Source organism: Panthera pardus, unplaced genomic scaffold (assembly GCF_024362965.1).
Source record: "Panthera pardus isolate Hobbes unplaced genomic scaffold, ASM2436296v1 HiC_scaffold_268, whole genome shotgun sequence".
NCBI classification, from domain to species: Eukaryota; Metazoa; Chordata; class Mammalia; order Carnivora; family Felidae; genus Panthera; species Panthera pardus.
In genome coordinates, this window is record NW_026526841.1 from 45,381 (window position 1) to 64,258 (window position 18,878).

At 38.0% G+C, this 18,878-nt stretch overlaps 1 protein-coding gene across 1 annotated transcript in view; it reads right to left on the minus strand.

Moving 5' to 3' along the window:
* The window catches only part of LOC109261558 (uncharacterized), a gene marked incomplete at its 3' end in the record, with an annotated part of 123,365 nt that overhangs the window by 45,341 nt on the left and 59,146 nt on the right, over positions 1-18,878 (minus strand). Inside the window, exons 37-42 of the mRNA XM_053891233.1 lie at positions 18,250-18,303; positions 16,282-16,380; positions 13,877-13,930; positions 12,732-12,836; positions 12,152-12,202; positions 11,155-11,259 (exon numbers count right to left, since the gene is read on the minus strand). Coding sequence (XP_053747208.1) covers positions 11,155-11,259; positions 12,152-12,202; positions 12,732-12,836; positions 13,877-13,930; positions 16,282-16,380; positions 18,250-18,303 — 468 coding nt within the window. The remainder of the gene's footprint in view (positions 1-11,154; positions 11,260-12,151; positions 12,203-12,731; positions 12,837-13,876; positions 13,931-16,281; positions 16,381-18,249; positions 18,304-18,878) is intronic.

The following is an 18,878-nucleotide window of genomic DNA, read 5'->3' on the forward strand; positions in this document are numbered from 1 at the left end:
AATTTTTTTAACGTTTTTTTTTTTTCCTTTGAGAGAGAGAGAGACAAGGAGAGAGCAGGCAGGGGAGAAGGGCAGAGAGAGAGAGAGAGAGAGAGAGAGAATCCCAAGCAGGCTCCAAGCTCAGTGTGGAGCCTGATGCGGGGCTCAATCCCAATATCCTGGGATTGTGACCTGAGCTGAAATCCAGAGTCGGATGCTCAATCGTCTGAGCCACCCAGGCACCCTGAGAGATCTTAAAAGTTCTCATCAAAACAAAAAATATTTGTAACTGTATATTATGATGGATGTTAACTAGACTTAATATGGTAATCATTTTGCAATATATACAAATATTGAATCATTATGCCTGAATGTAATGTTATATGTCAGTTACACCTCAATATAAAAAATATAAAAACTGGTTACACATACACACACACACACACGTGCACATCACACACAAGTGCGCACACACTAAAACTTAACCTTTGCTACATTCTTCATAAGAAGGTAGACGAAGAGGGGCACCTGGATGGCTCAGTTGGTTGAGCAGCTGACTTTGGCTCAGGTCATGATCTCAGGGTTCATGAGTTCGAGTCCTGCATCAGGCTCTGTGCTGACAGCTCAGAGCCTGGAGCCTGCTTCGGATTCTGTGGTTCCCCCTCTCACTGCCCCTCCCTGCCTCATGCTCTGTCTCTCCATCTCTCTCTCAAAAATAAATAAACATTAAAAAAAAAGAAGGTAGAAGAAGAAAGATGTCAGCTTGAATGATAATAAGCACAATTATTTCCTGAAACAAGTAATACTCCAATATTTCCAATATATTATGCTCAGGGAATAAAAGTGGCTAATTCCCGTCATTTAGTTTCTGAAAAGTGCTTTTTTCCCCACAGTAAAATAATACTCCATGTTGATGAGAAAATCTAGCTATAACCTAGTGTTATAGGAAACACGGTGTAACATGTAGTTATTCATGAATTCAACAAACTTGTTTTTGAGTGCCTACAAAATACTCAAAGAAAAACCAGAAAAGTGTATCAATTACCAATAATGTTGTTAATTCTGTGGTGAGAATTTTTGGACCTTATTCTTTGTCTCTTAAAGTATTCTTAGCCACTAATAACTTCTGCGTCAATACCAACTACAGGTCAGGCAAAATAGAAAATGTGTGCTGGTTTACCTGGGTCATTACAAGTAATCAAGTCTGTCATGAAAAAGAGATGGGATCCTTGAAGAGGATTCCAATTTCTGGCCTGGCTTTGTACATGGGTCACTGTGGTTTTCTGTTCATCCTTTCCTTTGCCCATCTGGCTTATTACTGGGAAAATTCTGACCCAAGATGAAAGGGCTCTCTGCCATAGGCCGTCTAATTGGGAGGGAATTCTGTTCCATTAAAATATTCCAAGTTCTTCTCAGCAGAGGAGGAATCTACTAGTAAGATTTAAAACATCTGTGTGACAAGGGCATTTTTTAAAACTGAAGTTGATCATTTTCCTTTATTTATAATGTTATTCTTACTCTTTTGTATTTACTTTAATAAAAATTTTGGAAGGGCTTCTGTGAACATGGAGACTGGAACATGGCTCATATCCTTTTAACTACCACCTCAAAGCTGTCTGCCTTTGAAATTCAAATGTTGCTGGTCTCTCTAGGCTGCCAGGGCTATGTCAAACCTTCAGCTCTGGTTGTGTCCTGGAAGAAAGAATGGGCATGGGATTCTTTCCCCTCTCAACTAGGGAAGCACCAGAGAGGTGTCAGAGTGCACGAAGAGAACTAGAAAGTAATAGATTTGGGGAAAAGCTTGGCATTTAGAATCCTGAAGACCCTGGTGAAGATCAGTAGAGGCCAGCATGAGGGCATTCCAATTCCTCTGACTCCTAAAAGAGCACAAAGGAAGAAAATAGGTGGGCAGAAACATATATGCTCCTGAGGTGGTAGAAACACAGAGATGTCAAAACAGTTGTCAAAACAGTTGCTTCCTTCTTTTCTAGAAGTTTGAAAGTAATCTTTTATGGAATATGTAATATTAAGTGCTAAAGAATCTTGAAATAGAAAGGAAATTATTTAAGATAGTTTTTTTTTTTTTATTATTGAGAGAGAGAGAAACACACACACACACACACACACACACACACACACACACACACAGCAAGCAGAGCAGGGGCAGAGGGAGAGGGAGAGAATCTTAAGAAGGCTCTGTGCTCAGTGCAGAGCCCAATGCAGGGCTCAATCTCACAACTGTGAGATCATGACCTGAGGAGAAATCGAAAGTTGGATGCTTAACTGAATGAGCCACCCAGACACCCCTAAGAGAAATTTTATGAGTTGTTTGTTTGTGGGAGTTAAAACTGTATGTTGGGGAAGTAAAAGACATTCCCAAGGTCTCATGGTGGGGAGTGGGGGAAATGGCAGGAGGAATAAGAGTCTTCTAAATCACTTATTGTGATTGCGTGGGGGGTGAGAGGGAAGGGATAAAAGTGAAATGAAATATTTGATCGGAAAGGCTATCTTGATGGAGAATAAAGTAGTATTTTATTGCCAGTAATAGTTATTATATGTAAGTATGACAGTGAATGGGAGGAAAAGAAATGTAAGACTTGATGAAATGTGATCCTCCTCTGAAACTTCAGAATTAGGAAGAAAACAAACATAATGAATGACAACTTGAACAAACCAGTGATAATAAGCCTAAGAAAAAAGAAAAAAAAAAACAGAAAATAAATAATAAACATAAGATTAAATAAATAAAATTAAATATATCCAGTATTACACCAAATCTGAGCAAACTGAAATTTCTCATTAAAAAAGGAACGATAGGGGCGCCTGGGTGGCTCAGTCGGTTGAGCATCCCACTTCGGCTCAGGTCATGATCTCGCGGTCTGTGAGTTGGAGCCCCTCGTGGGGCTCTGTGCTGACCGCTCAGAGCCTGGAGCCTGTTTCAGATTCTGTGTCTCCCTCTCTCTCTGCCCCTCCCCTGCTCATGCTCCGTGTCTCTCTCTCTCTCTCTCTCTCTCTCTCTCTCTCTCTGTCAAAAATAAATAAACATTACAAAAAAATTAAAAAAAAAAAAAAGGAATGATAGGGGCACCTGGGTGGCTTGGTTAAGTGTCTGACCTCGGCTCAGGTCATGATCTTGGCAGTTCGTGAGTTCGAGTCCCACATCAGGCTCTGTGCTGACAGCTCAGAGCCTGAAGCCAGCTTCGGATTCTGTGTCTCCCTTTCTCTCAGCCCCTCCCATGCTTGTGCTCTGTCTCTCTCTCTGTCTCTCAAGAATGAATAAACTTAAAAAAATTTTTTTTAAATAACAAAAATAAAAAAGGAACGATTGTCAGATGGGTTCCTTAAAAACCCAGCTATATGATGATTTCGCAAAATATATTTCAACCAAATGATAAGAAGATTGAAAACAGAGGAATGGGCAAAGATATATGAGGCATATATACAAGCAAAAAGAAACCCGTACCATCAGTTATTAATATCAAAGTATAACTTAGAGTCAAATCATTAAACAGATATAAAGGGGGACATCAAAAGGTATAGTTTATGAATAATATTATAACAGTCATAAACCTATAAACAAAGATTAATATTTTATCAACATTTATTTAGAATTTGAATATGGATTATGGTCTGATTCAATTTTCTTTTTTTCTGGTTAAGTATTTAATCGTATTCGTTTTCATTTTTAAAATTTATTAATTTTTTAAAAATTTACATCCAAGTTAGTCAATGTATAGTGCAATAATAATTTCAGGAGTAGATTCCAGGGATTCATCCCCTACATATAACACCTAGCGCTCATCCCAACAAGTGTCTGCCTTAATGTCCCTTGCCCAATTAGCCCATCCCCCCACCCACAACTCGTCCACCAACTCTCAGTTTTTCTCTGTATTTAAGAGTCTCTTATGGTTTGTCCCCCTCCTTGTTTTTATATTATTTTTGCTTCCCTTCTCTTGTGTTCATCTGTTTTCTATCTTAAATTCCACATATGAGAGAAGTCATATGATATTTGTCTTTCTCTAATTTCACTTAGCATAATACACTCTAGTTCCATCCACGTTATTGCAAATGGCAATGGCAAGATTTCATTCTTTTTTGATCACTGAGTAACACTCCATTATACACACACACACACACACACACACACACACACACGTACTACATCTTCTTTATTCATTTATCTGTCGATGGATGTTTGGGCTCTTTCCATACTTTGGCTATTGTTGATAGCACTGCTATAAACACTGGGGTGTATGTGCCCCTTCGAAAAGCATTCCTGTATCCTTTGGATAAATACCTAGTAGTGCAATTGCTCAGCTGTAGGGTAGTTCCATTTTTCTTTTTTTTGAGGAAACTCCATACTGTTTTCCAGAATGCCTGCACCAGTTGGCACTCCCACCAGCAGTGCAAAAGGGTTCCTCTTTCTCCACATCCTCACCAACGTCTGTCATTGCCTGAGTTGTTAATTTTAGCCATTCTGACAGGTGTGAGGTAGTATCTCATAGTGGTTTTGATTTGTATTTCCCTGATTATGAGTGACGCTGAGTATCTTTTTAAGCCTGTTAGCCATCTGGATGTCTTCTTTGGAAAAATGTCTATTCATGTCTTTTGTCTATTTTTTCACTGGATTATTTATTTTTTGGGTGTTGAGTTTGATAAGTTCTTTGTAGATTTTGGGTACTAACTCTTTATCTGATATGTCGTTTGCAAATATCTTCTCCCATTCCGTCAGTTGCCTTTTAGTTGTGCTGACTGTTTTCCTTGCCGTGCTTAATGAGGTCCCAATAGTTCATTTTTGCTTTTGTTTCCCTTGCCTCTGGAGACATGTCAAGTAAGAAGTTGCTGTAGCTGAGGTCAAAGAGGTTTTTTCCTGCTTTCTCCTCTAGGATTTTGATGGCTTCCTGTCTTTCGTCCATTTTGAGTTTATTTTTGTGTGCGGTGTAAGAAAGTGGTCCAGGTTTTTTCTTCTGAATGTCACTGTCCAGGTTTCCTAACACCATTTGCTAAAAACATTGTCTTTATTCCATTGGATATTCTTTCCTGCCTTGTCAAAGATTAGTTGGCCGTACGTTTGTGGGTCCATTTCTGGGTTCTCTATTCTGTTCCATTGATCTATGTGTCTGTTTTTGCGCCAATACCATACTGTCTTGATGATTACATGTTTGTAATACAGCTTGAAGTCTGGGATTGTGATGCCTCCAGCTTTGGTTTTCTTTTTCAGGATTGCTTTGGCTATTTGGGGTCTTATCTGGTTCCATACAAATTTTAGGATTGTTTGTTCTAGCTCTGCGAAGCATGCTGGTGTTATTTTGATAGGGATTGCACTGAATATGTACATTGCTTTGGGTAGTATCAACATTTTAACAATATTTTTTCTTCCAATCCAGGAGCATGGATATTTTACCTTTTGTGTGTGTGTTCTCTTCAATTTCTTTCATAAGCTTTCTATAGTTTTCAGCGTATAGATTTTTCACATCCTTGGTTAGGTTTATTCTTCAGTATTTTATGGTTTTTGGTGCAACTGTAAGTGGGATTGATTTCTTGATTTCTCTTTCTGCTGCTTCATTATTGTGTAGTGAAATGCAAGTGATTTCTGTGCATTGATGTTATATCCTGCGACTTTGCTGAATTCATGGGTCAGTTCTAGCAGTTTTTTGGGGGAAATCTTTTGGGTTTCCACATAAGAGTATCATGTCATCTTTGAAGAGTGAAAGTTTTACTTCCTCCTTGCTGATTTGGATGCTTTTATTTCCTCATGTTTTCTGATTGCTGAGGCTATGACTTCCAATACTATGTTGAATAACAGTGGTGAGAGTGGACACCCCTGTCGTGTTGCTGACCTTAGGGGGAAAGCTCTCAGTTTTTCTCCATTGAGGATGATATTGGCAGTGGATCTCTCATATATGGCTTTTATGATCTTGAGGTATGATCCTTCTATCCCTACTTTCTTTAGGGTTTTTTACCAAGAAAGGATGCTGTATTTTGTCAAATGCTTTCTTTGCATCTATTGAGAGGATCATGTGGTTCTTATCCTTTCATTTATTAATGTGATGTATCACATTGATTTGTGGATATTGAACCAGTCCTGTATCCCAGGTATAAATCCCACTTGATTGTGAATGAATAACTCTTTTAATGTATTGTTGGATCTGGTTGGCTAGTATCTTGTTGAGAATTTTTGCATCCATGTTCATCAGGGAAATTGGTCTGTAGTTCTTTTTTTAGTGGGGGCTTTGCCTGGTTTTGGAATCAAGGTAATGCCGGCCTCGTAGAATGAGTTTGGAAGTTTCCCTTCCATTCTTTTTTTTTTGGAACAGCTTCAAAGGAATAGGTGTTAACTCTTCTTTAAATGTTTGGTAGAATTCCCCTGGAAAGCCATCCAGCCCTGGACTCCTGTTTTTTGGGAGATTTTTGATTGCTGATTCAATTTCTTTACCAGTTATGGGTCTGTTCAAATTTCCTTTTCTTCCTGATTCAGTTTTGGTAGTTTATTTGTTTCTAGGAATTTGTCCATTTCTTCCAGATTGCCCAAGTTGTTGGCATGTAATTGCTCATGATATTCTTATTATTGCTTGTATTTCTGCAGTGTTGGTTGTGGTCTCTCCTCTTTCATTCATGATTTAATTTATTTGGGTCCTTTCCTTTTTCTTTTTGATCAGTCTGGCTACAGTTTTATCCATTTTGTTAATTCTTTTAAAGAACCACCTCCTGGTTTCATTGATCTGTTTTACTGTTTTTTTTCTATTTCAATATCATTGATTTCTGCTCTAATCTTTATTATCTCCCTTTTTCTGCTGGTTTAGGGGTTTTTTTTTTCATTTTTTTGTTTTTGTTTTTGTTTGTTTGTTTTTGCTGTTCTTTTCCCAGCTCTTTTAGGTGTAACGTTAGGTTGTGCATTTGAGACCTTCCTTCCTTCTTTAGGAAGGCCTGGATTGCCATATATTTCCCTCGAGTGACTGCCTTTGCTCCATCCCAGAGGTTTTAGGCTGTCGTGTTTTCATTTTCATCGGCTTCCATGTACTTTTTAATTTCCTCTTTAAATTCCTGGTTAACCCATTCATTCTTTAGTAGGATGTTCTTTAATCTCCAAATATTCATGGTCTTTCCAAATTTTTTCTTTTAGTTGACTCTGAGTTTCATAGCATTGTGGTGTAAAATCATGCAAGGTATGATTTTGATCTTTCTGTACTCGTTGAGGGCTGATTTGTGTCCCAGCATGTGATCTACTCTGGAGAATGATTCTTGTGCACTTGAGAAGAATGTGTGTTCTGCTGCTTTAGGATGAAAAGTTCTGAATATATCTGTTAAGTCCATTCAGTCCAGTGTGTCATTCAAAGCCATTGTTTCCTTGTTGATTTTCTGCTGACGTGATATGTCCATTGTTGTGAGTGGGGTGTTGAAGTCTCTTACTATTACGGTATTATTATCAATGAATTTATGTTTGTGATTGATTTACATATTTGGGTGGAAACGTTGGTGACACAAATATTTACAACTGTTAGATCTTCTTGGTGGACAGACTCCTTAATTACGATATAATGACTTTCTTCATCTCTTGTTATGGTGTTTATTTTAAAATCTAGTTTGTCTGATATAAGTATGTCTACTCCAACTTTCTTTTGATGACCATTAGCATGATAGATGGTTCTCCATTCCCTTACTTTCAATCTGTCAGTGTGTTTAGGTCTAAAATGAGTCTCTTATAAACAGCATATAGATGGATCTTTTTTCTTATCCATTCTGATACCCTATGTCTTTTGATTGGATATTTAGATATCCAATTCAGATATCCAATTTAGATATCCAATCTAAATTGATATTTAGAGTGAGTACTGAAAGATATGAATTTAGAGCCATCGTGTTGCCTGTAGAGTTGGTGTTTCTGGTGATAATCTCTGGTCCTTTCCATTCTTTGTTGCTTTTGGTCTTTTTTTGTTTTATCTTTTCTCCAAAGAGCCCCCTTAAAATTTCTTGCAGGGCTGGTTTAGTGGTCACAAACTCCTTTAGTTATGTTTGTCTGGGAAACCCTTTCTCTCTCCTTCTATTTTGAATGACAGCCTTGCTGGATAAATAATTCTTTGCTGCGTATTTTTCCTATTCAGCATGTTGAATATATCCTGCCACTCCTTTCTTGCCTGCCAATTTTCTGTGGATAGGTTTGCTGTGAATCTGATCTGTCTTCCCTTATAGATCTACGACTTTTTTCCCCCTTGCTGCTTTCACAATTCTTTCCTTGTCTGTGTATTTTGTGAATTTTACTATGACATGCCTTGTTGATGGTCCATTTTTGTTGAATCTAATGGTAGTTTTCTGTGCTTCTTGGATCTTGATGTCTGTGTCCTTCCCCAGATTAGGAAAGTTTTCTGCTATAATTTGCTCACATAAACCTTCTGCCCCTTTCCCCTCTTTTCATCTTCTGGGACTCCTATGATTCAGATGTTATTCCTTTTTAATAAGTCACTGAGTTCTCTAAGTCTTGTATCATGCTCTTTTGCCTATATTTCTCTCTTTTTTTTCTGCTTCATTATTCTCCATAATGTTGTCTTCTATATCACTCTTTGCTTCTCCGCTTCATCCATTTTTGCCGCTGTGGCATCCATTTGAGATTGCATCTCAGTTATAGCATTTTTAATTACGTCCTGACTAGATTTTACTTCTTTTATCTCTGCAGAAAGGGATTCTCTACTTTTTCAACACCAGCTAGTGTTTTTATTATCATGGTTCTAAATTCTACATCAGACATCTTGCTTATATCTGTGTTGATTAAGCCCTTGGCTGTCATTTCTTCTTGTTCTTTCTTTTGGGGTGAATTCCTTCGCTTTGTCATTTTAGAGGAAGAAAAATTAATTAAATAAAAAATAAAAATTAAAAAATTGAAGACAAAATATCAAATGAAGGAAGATAGATCCTATATGTGTTTTGGTCTGCTTCTTAAAAGAAGCTTGATAGAATAGAAGCAAGAAGGGGGAAGAAAAGGGGGAAAAAAGGTAAGAAAATTTATATAATAAAATTAAAGAAAATGAAATGGAAGAAAGTATTTTTAAAAATAAAGAATAAGGTATAAAAAATAAAAATAAAATTTTCTCTTTCTGTATCCAAGAAAGAGGAAAAACAGAAAACAATTTAAGCAAAAACAGAAGGAAAGAAAATGAAGAAATAAATGAACCATCAGGTGGAATGAAACCTGAATGAAGTTATATCCAGTTTCCCCTAGAACTGGAACTATGAAGTCTTCTTTAGACCGTACACTAAACAGGTGGAGTGACTTGTGCTGGTCTTCTAGGAGATGTGCCTGGAAGCGCAGTTGGGTGGGGCTTGGTGTAACAGTCTGTTCTCCGCTAGGTGGTGCTGCTTAGCTTGCTGGGGTGGATCAGTGTGGTGAGCATGTGCGTGCAAGGGAGAGGTGGCTTCGCCCAGCTCCCTAGTCTCTGGCATAGGAACTTTGTGCTTTCGCTGACACAATCAAGCACCCCTCCTTTGTCTCAGGCCTTCCTCGACTCCCTGTCCCTACCCGGTCTGTGTCCAAGCTGTCCACCTGCCAGGTGGCACCTCCCTCTAGAGTTTATCTCAGATGGAGCTGTGTTTCAAAACCCCAGACACTTGAGAGACCCCTGAGGCTGGGACCCGTGCCAACTCTGGGGAGAGTCTTGCTGAGCAATGGCCAGGTGCTGACTTGCCCCAGAAGACATTTGTGCGATCGCGCAGTGGCAGAGGGTCAGGGATTACGGCAAACCACAACACACAGCCGGTTCCAGGTTTCATCGTACTCTGACGTCCAATACCAGCAAATGTGGCTGCTCTCTGGGGTCTGATGGGACTTTTGCCCATGGGGAGGCCATATGGCCTCTACCAAATGCACCCCAAGTAGGAGAATTGCTTCTCCCTATTGGCACAAGGACCCGTCAAACCCCACTACCTGCCCCTGGGGATTTGCTCTACTTCCTCACCAGAGCACCACCAGGCACTGACCTCCAGAACTTCAGGCTCTGTGCTCCACTGTTTATAGAATCCTGGTGGTACTGACACCCTCTCCTTTCTTCCCATCAATAGATTTGGGGGGGCAGATTTCTTGTTCAGTCCCCTGAGAGTGTTTTCACTCTTTCTCTTTCTCTCCAGCTACTTTCAGGGAAGTGTTGTTCTTCCATGATCGTGATGGACCGCGCTCTCTTCCTCTCTTTTCTCTGTCCTCTCTCAGCAAAAACAGCTCCCTACCCTCCGTGGCTTTTCTCTCCCCCAGTCCACCTCTCCACACTGTGTACCTGCTGAGTTCTGTGGCTCAAGTTATGCAGATTGTTGTGTTGATCCTCAGCTCAGTTTCCTAGGTGCTTGACATGATTTGGTGCTGATCTAGCTGCGCTTCAGGGATGAGGCAAGCTCAGGGTCCCCATGCTGCTCCACTGTCTTAACTCCCACCAAAGCAAATCACTGACACAGACAATACCAGAGATGAATCTAAAACACGTATGCTGAGTAAAAGGAGCTGTGGCAGAACATATGTTTCAAGGATGGCTGAGACATAGATTTCCCACCCCACACGATCTTATTACAGTGTGACTGATACATCTCCCACCAAAAGCTTAGACTGAATCTGGGCAGGGTCTTGTGATTGCTTCAGTAACAGCATTTGGTGGAAGGGAGGCTCTGTGACTTCTGTGACTTCACTCGGCTACAGATTTAGAGAAGAACTGTTTTAAGTTGCCTGCAATAGACTTTTCCCCATAGGACCCATGTGAAGGTGAGACACAGACAAACACTGAGATGGCGGCCATGTAGTGCAGGGATACTCTGGCCATATTAACAAAGAAAAAAAAACAACAACATTACGGATAGCCACAGCTATACTAAGTACCCTTTTTATAAATACTGATGTCACGCATTAGCAAATGTGGACAAAGAGCTCAATTGTAATTTGAGCAATACCTATCAATTCTCCCTTACTCTGTAGGGAAAAAAAGGTAAGGTTGAGTGAAAAAGTCAAGTTATCTTGAAATCTTTCTCTAGTGTGCGTGTGAAACCAGCGACAGACAGGATGCGTTCTTTCTTTGGACCTGAGTTTTTTTCCCCAAGCTTTTCAGAATGCCTTCTTGATGTCAAACAAGCATTTTGAATGATTGTTATAAATAGGCTTACAAAAGTAGTTTTTCTGGAGTGTTCAGTGGCATCCAAAATGCTCACCATTAACTGGCAGATTTTGCATTATGTCTTTAAGCTCCTTTTCAGTGAGGTCCATGCCCATAGCTCCCAAAACTTCATCCACTTTACTGGAATCAATCTTCCCTCCTTATGGAAAAAGAAGTATAGAGGTAACAGTTAATGTCCCTAAAATGTGGGATAAACCCTCACCTCCAGAGGATTATGGTTATCATGTTCCTCCAAAAAACCAAAGCCTGATGAGATCTTTACAGGAGGACAGAGTCAATAATAAGAGTTCGAGTTTGAGTTTATTGTTTTAATTTTAATCTTAATATAAGCACGCCCAGTATAAAAACTGAAAGGTGACAGAATGACTTCTCAGAGAATTCTAGTAGGGTGATAACAATCCCAGCTTTTCTAACCACTATTGTCTCATTTTCATTGTGTTCGTTTTTACAATTAATGTCTAGTTATGTTATGCTGTTTTTCCATTACCATTTAAAATTTTTTTAAATTTAAGTAAAAAGTAAATCAGTATCAGTGAAAATATTAATAGTAGTACAAATAGTGTGTGGATTTGGCAGAAATCATGAAGGTGGTATTCGGAACCTTGCTTAGACATGACCTTTTTCCTGGCCTGCTCCCTGTCTATCTATTCAGTCCCATGTTCTTTCAGTTTCTTGGAGACTTTCTAGCACTCTCTTGCTCTCTTGGTCTAAATGTCAGATTAGTAGTCTTTTGTTGCTGAATAAACTAACTGAAGAGGTGCTAATTTTCCCTTTACTTTTGCTATGTTTCCTGGGCTCTGATAATTTCTACTTCTGTCAAAGTTTGAAAAATCCTGAGAAAGCATAGGAATTCTTTCCAAGTTACAACATAAAAGATGATCTCCTAAAGAACACGATCATCCACAAAAGAAACAAAAGTATATAATAATGTGTTAAGTGGCAGAGTTGACAATTTAATCACAAGGAATTAGTCTAAATGCCAAACGTGATGATCTCAGACTGATTTGTGTTTTGTTAAGTTTCTCCCTTACCTTTAAGAAACTTTATACCATCCAGCAACCTTCTTCGATAGACCTTTCCATCTGTAAGGAAAAGGACTATTCAGATCACAGAAGAGCAATGTGGAATTTCATTACTGTCTAGTAAGAAATCAGCAATTTCAGTAAGACATCTTTTGTGAACTGCCTTAGAAATTTTCTGATTTAGTGGCAAATAATGAAATTGTAAGGGATGGGGATACTGACATTCTGCCATCCTGAAAAATATCTTTTACTTTTCTTTTGTGATATTTTCATTTTCCCCTATTAGATCACTCCTTTCTCTTTTTCTCATTTATTCTGGATTAAATTTTACATCTCTTGATAGACTCAAAAGTTATAAGTAATATAACTGAATCCTGATGATAGGAGTCATGATGATACAACGGTTACTTCTCAAACTAAAGATAAATTTGGCACAGAGAAAATTTTAACATATAATAGTCATTTAAAATTATGTAACATGAATCATAAAATTATTTCTGACAAGCAATAAGATAGAGACAATTTTACAAGTTTTCACAAGTTAACAATACACTTCCCTGTATGACTACATTTTTTTTTAAATACTCACTATCAACTGGCAGATTTTTCACCAGTTGTGAGAGTTCTTTATCTGTGAGTTCTATTCCCATGTTTCCTAGAACTGTTTCCATGTCATTGACATCAATTTCCTCTCCTTTAAAAGGACAGAAATGGTAACATGTGAGATTTTAAAGAACCATCTAATTATTCTAAATAATAATGAAATCTCTTATTACTGTTTAATTATTAGCACCAACTACTCAATACATAATAAAGTCAAATGAGTCCTGTTTGACTGTAGTTATGGTAAAATATTAAAGTGTTTATTTCCATAACTTTAGTAATAATAGAGACAAAATAACAGAGTGCATAGTAATGCATTTCATAATATTCTGTTGTGGGAGATTACTAGTAGGTAATAAAACTTTAGTCTCTTTTTATTGCACTAATGTTTTTAGTAAAAATCTGGAAAAAATGAGATTATAGGGCCTAACAAAATATGGCACTATGTTTTGTTGTTAAAGCATTGACAAACCGGAGAAAGACAAATACTTTCTGATTTCAGTCTATGTGGAATTTAAGAAACAAAACAGATGAACATAGGGGAAGGAGAAAAAAAAGGGAGAGGGAGGCAAACTCTTAACTATAGAGAACAAACTGAGGGTTGATGGAGAACGAACTGAGGTGGGCAAGGGATGGGCTAAATGGGTGATGGGTATTAAGGGGGGCACTTGTTATAATGAGCACTGGGTGTTACATAAGTGATGAATCACTAAATTCTACTCCTGAAACCAATATTACACTATATGATAACTAACTAGAATTTAAAGAAAAACTTAAAAAAAAAAGAAAACCCTGAAAAACCAAAGTCCAGGAAATCAGTTTATTAAAAATTATGCCTAATTTATTTACTATTATTTTTAATGCTTATTTATTTTGAGAGAGAGTAAGCAGGGGAGGGGCAGAGAGAAAGGGACAGAGAGAATCCCAAGCAGGCTCCGTGCAGAGCCAGATGCGGGGCTTGACCTCACGAACCGTGAGATCATGACCTGAACCAAAATCAAGAGTCAGACACTTAACTGACCGAGCTACCCAGGTGCCCCAAAATATCATAATTTAAAAGGAATATAAAGTAACAGGGAAGAATATGTGTAAAGAATCAGAATCATATGTATTTGGTAACTTTTTCCTCACCCGTAACAGCCTCTACTTTTTCCATAAGTTTTTGCAGATCAACTTTCTTAGAGCCTGTAAGACAAAGTTTAATCAGAGAAGAATAATAACATGGACTCAGAAAAAAGATACATAGGACAGGAGGTTTTTTTTTTTTAATCTAAGATTTTTTTTTTTAAATCTAAGATTTAACCAATCTAAGATTGGTTCCAGAAGATGACCAAGGAAAATAATTCATTAGCAATGAGGACCAAGATTTAATAATAAATAATGAAAAAAAAAAAGATCTTAAATGGTTTCATTAAATAATAAAGATGAAAACTGTCAAAGTTTATTTCACCTAATATTTAAGAAAATTCACGTTATAACTATTCCATGATTCTTAGAAGAAACAATGAATTCAATGCCGACTGTTTCAAGTGTGTTGGGATGTGATTTTTTTCTGAGCAAATTAGGTTATTGTACTCCACAGCTTTTGAACTTTGAAATGAGACGTATAAAAATAACCTTTACCAAAAGATTGACTTTGTTCCAAGAGGTCCTTTAAAATCTTTTGAGATTGAAAACACTGTATGTTGAATGTCCTATCATATTATTCATGTACATATTATTCATGTACAATTTTTCTTCTTCAATTATTAAATGTTCTAACTCTGCCAGGCCCACATTCGTTAGTGGCTTTGTGTGATTTGAGTAATCCTTCAATCTTACTTTCCTCACTTTTTAAAATTATGTATCTCTCAGTATTCGTTAGGATTGTTATCTTGTGTTACCACATGTTGATGCAATGGGCAGGTAGAGACCAATGTTAAGCAGTGAGGGATATTTGATAGGAACTAGTTACTTAAGTGGTCAATTTAGTGATCCGCTGAACCTAATTGGTAGATAAAAAAACAGCCAAAATCCTGTCATTTTACCACACCATTTGTATACATCTTTTTAAAAAAATTTTTAATGTTTATTTATTTTTGAGAGAGAGAGAGAGACACACACACACACACAGAATGTGAGCAGGGGAGGGGCAGAAAGAGAGACAGACACAGCATCCGAAGCCGGCTCCAGGCTCTGAGCTGTCAGCACAGAGCCTGATGCAGGGCTCAAACTCACAAACCGTGAGATCATGACCTGAGCCGAAGTTGGACGCTTAACCAACTGAGCCACCCAGGCACCCCATGTATTCATCTTAAATTAAAAACAAAATAAATTAAGCTTAAAAAAGTAGAATTTAAAACATACTTTGTGTAACAGGCTAAAAAAAAAAGAGCGTTTAAGAAAAGGTAAATGTCCCTTCTTTTACCTCTCCTCAGCTTCAGTACCTCTCCTCACTATTACTAACAGTTTTGTGTATAGCCTTCCAGAACTTTCTTATGTTTATAAAGTGTATTACATATATTTTTTAAAAATTGTAATACTACACATATTTTTCTGTTAACTTTCTTTGTTATAGTGACCAGAAAAGAAAGCATCTCAATATCTATGAATAGAGAAATGAGGAATGGCTGAATAATTACATTTCATTTACATTTGTAAATAAAAAAGGCAGATGTTACCACTTTACACTGACAGATTCCTCAGAATGTGCCAATCTACACAGGCTCCTCTTTACACAGGACATACTGCATTATTAAGATTTGACACATGGAGCTTTCTCCTGAAGGCACAGATAGGTGTGTGGCATTTCTAGGTTTTAGTTTTGAGAACGCTGTGTCAATGACAGGTGCACTTAGTGGCTGTCAAATCTTCATATTCTTTTATAAGCGAATAAGCCATCCGGCTCAATGGTCAGAACACAGAGAGGACTGTATTTGGCAGGTACACACAATGGCCTTGGCACTGAGGAGTGGAGCCTCTCATGGATGATGTTCTGCACCACGGTGTGAATGGCAGTGATATATGGATCAGCAAAAACAAACAAACAAACAAACAAACAAACAAAAACCACATTGCAGATCCTATTTTTGTAAAACCAGACAACAAAAATCCCTCCCCTTCTCACTAGCATCCACCCCTAGTCCAAGATGTATAAAGAAATAGATGAGAGGTTTTAAAGCAACAAAAATGAACAGCCTTTGGGGCACCTGGGTGGCTCAGTCGGTTAAGCATCACCTTCAGCTCAGGTCATGATCTCACGGTTCCTGGGCATTGGGCTCTGTGCTGACAGCTTGGAGCCTGGAACCTGCTTCGAGTTGTTTGTCTCCCTCTCTGCCCCTCCCCTACTCACATTCTGTCTGGCTCTCTCTCAAAAATAAATAAACATTAAAAAAAAAAAAAACACTAAAAAAAAAGAACAGCCTTTTTCCCCCCTGAGTTCTTCTGCAAGCTATTCGAATGTCTTCAGGCAACAAATAATTTAAACTTTCGAAACAGTCAAAATTAATCCTGCAAGCACATCTGTTTAAAATCACAGTGTTTTCTATAATGCTCACCACGCAGAAGATCCTTTAACAGATTCAGTTCCTTTTCTGTCAGCTTGACCTCCATAGCTTCTAAAACAGGGTCCAGGTTATTTACATCAATCTTCCCTCCTTGAAAACATGAAAAGGAAAGAAAAAATGGAATGAATACAAAATATTTAGAAAAATTCATGAACATATATTATTATCTTCAACTAACAGACATTAATGTTTTCCCCCTTTCCCCCAGTTTTATCTTATTTAAAAAATTTTTTTTAATGTTTATTCATTTTTGAGAGACAGAGAGAGACAGAGCATGGGCAGGGAAGGGGCAGAGAGAGGGAGACACAGAATCTGAAGTAGGCTCCTGGCTGTGAGCTGTCAGCACAGAGCCCGACGCGGGGCTCAAACTCACGAACTGCAAGATCATGACCTGAGCCGAAGTCCATCGCTCAACCCCTGAGCCACCCAGGCGCCCCTCCCCCAGTTTTACTGAATAATTGACATATGACAGTGTATAAGTTTAAGGTGTACAATATATGTATATATATACACTGCAAAATGATTACCACAATAAGGTTAGTTAACACATCTGTCATCTCACATAGTTACATTTTTGGTTGTGTGTATGGTGAGAACTTTTAAATTTACTCTTTTAGCAATTTCCAAAAATATGATAGTGTTGTTAATTATAGTCAATGTGCCTTACATTATATCTCCAGAACTTGCCCCTCTTATAGCTGGAAGTTGCATCCTTTTGACTACCTTCACCTATTCCTCTCCCCAACCCCCTGCCTCTGGCAGCTACCGATCAGGTCTCTGTTTCTATGAGTTTGGTTTTTTAGATTCCACCCATAGGAGGTATCATATAGTATTTGTTTTCTTCTGTCTGACTTATTTCACTTAGCATAATGCCCTCAAGTTTCATCCTTGTTGTAAATGGCAGGCTTTCCTTGTTTTCTGCAGTCAAATAATATTCTATTATGTATTATGTATGTACATATTTATATATATTTATTCTATTTTCTTCATTCATCTGTCAAGAGACATGTTGTGTCTTTGTCTTGGGTATTGCAGATAATGCTGCAATGAACATGGGGGTGCAAATATCTCTTTAAGATAGTAATAGTTGGTGCTGTTACATGAATATACTGCTAAAAGAGAATGACTTCACAATCTAGCATAACTGCTAAAATTTTCAAGCAAAGAACAAAACTACAATATATATGTACAACTCTTTACAAGCTGAGTTACAATTTAAAGAGTTAAAAGCAGGGGCACCTGGGCGGCTCAGTTGGTTGAGCATCCAACTTCAGCTCAGGTCATGATCTCATGGTTTGTGAGTTCGAGCCCCACGTTGGGCTCTGTGCTGACAGCTCAGAGCCTGGAGCCTGCTTTTGGGTTTTGTGTCTCCCTCTCTCTCTGCTCCCTCCCGCCCCCACTCGCACTCTGTCTCTCTCTTAAAAATAAAAAAGCATTAAAAAATTAAAAAAAAAAATAAAGAGTTAAAAGCAGAGTTAGAATTAGAATTTGTTTCCTCAAACGTTAAACATACAGGCCCAGGAAAAAGTTAGGTGGGGCAGGGCTGAGCAAGTGTAACTAAAGAGCAATAACCAGTAATCTCCACCAAGAAGGAGAGATTATAGTCCTTTCCTAAACTCTTACTCTGAGATTGTTTTGTCTGCTTCTGCTCACATTTTGGAGTAAGTCCCAAACCTTCTTCCTTTCTCCTTCCCACCTTCCTCCCTTGCACACGCTTGCCCGCCTGCCTTCCTTCCTTCCTTTCCTTCCATCTTTATTTCTGTTCATATAATTGTTTCTTCAGAGAAAGCTTCAAAAACACAATGCAGTAGAGAACTTTTCATCTAAGATAAAGTAAGGATTACTACCAGCAAAAACATAGATGTGGTACAAGAAGCAAAATAAGGTGTTATATTCTAGTGATATAAATTTAATGCTTAAGGATATTTCATATGCCTCATCTTTGTGCTTCTTACTCACTTTTATTATACTTCACATCCTTCAGCAACCTGCTTTGAAACACCTTTCCGTGGGCTGTAAGAAAAAGTACAATTCAGATCTCCAGAAAACCACAACATTACAAATTATATGATTGTAGAAAGATACATTTCAATGATTTCCTTTAAAAATGCATCTATTTTATAGTTATACGATATGGACATTTAAAAATATAAATGTTTGTGGTGCCTGAGTGGCTCAGTTGGTTAAGGATCTGACTCTTGATTTGGGCTCAGGTCATGATCTCAGTCATGAGACTGAACCCCATGTCAGGCTCTGTGCTGAGTGTGGAGCCTGCTTGAGATTCTCTCTCTCTCTCTCTCTCTCTCTCTCTCTCTCTCTCTCTCTCTCTCTACCCCTGCCCTGCTCATGTGCTCTAGATAGATAGATAGATAGATAGATAGATAGATGTTTTCCACAGTGACAAACTTGGCCATTCTTTGGAATTAGAGACATTTATTAAACTCTCCCATGGTGCAATTCTAAAAAATACATTAAAATATTTCTTCCTTTTTATTCTACTGATGTCCTCTTTCTCCTTCATTATGTTTCCTTGCTCTTATTGCAAAACTAATACCAATCTGAGAGGATAGTATTAGTCACTCAGATTA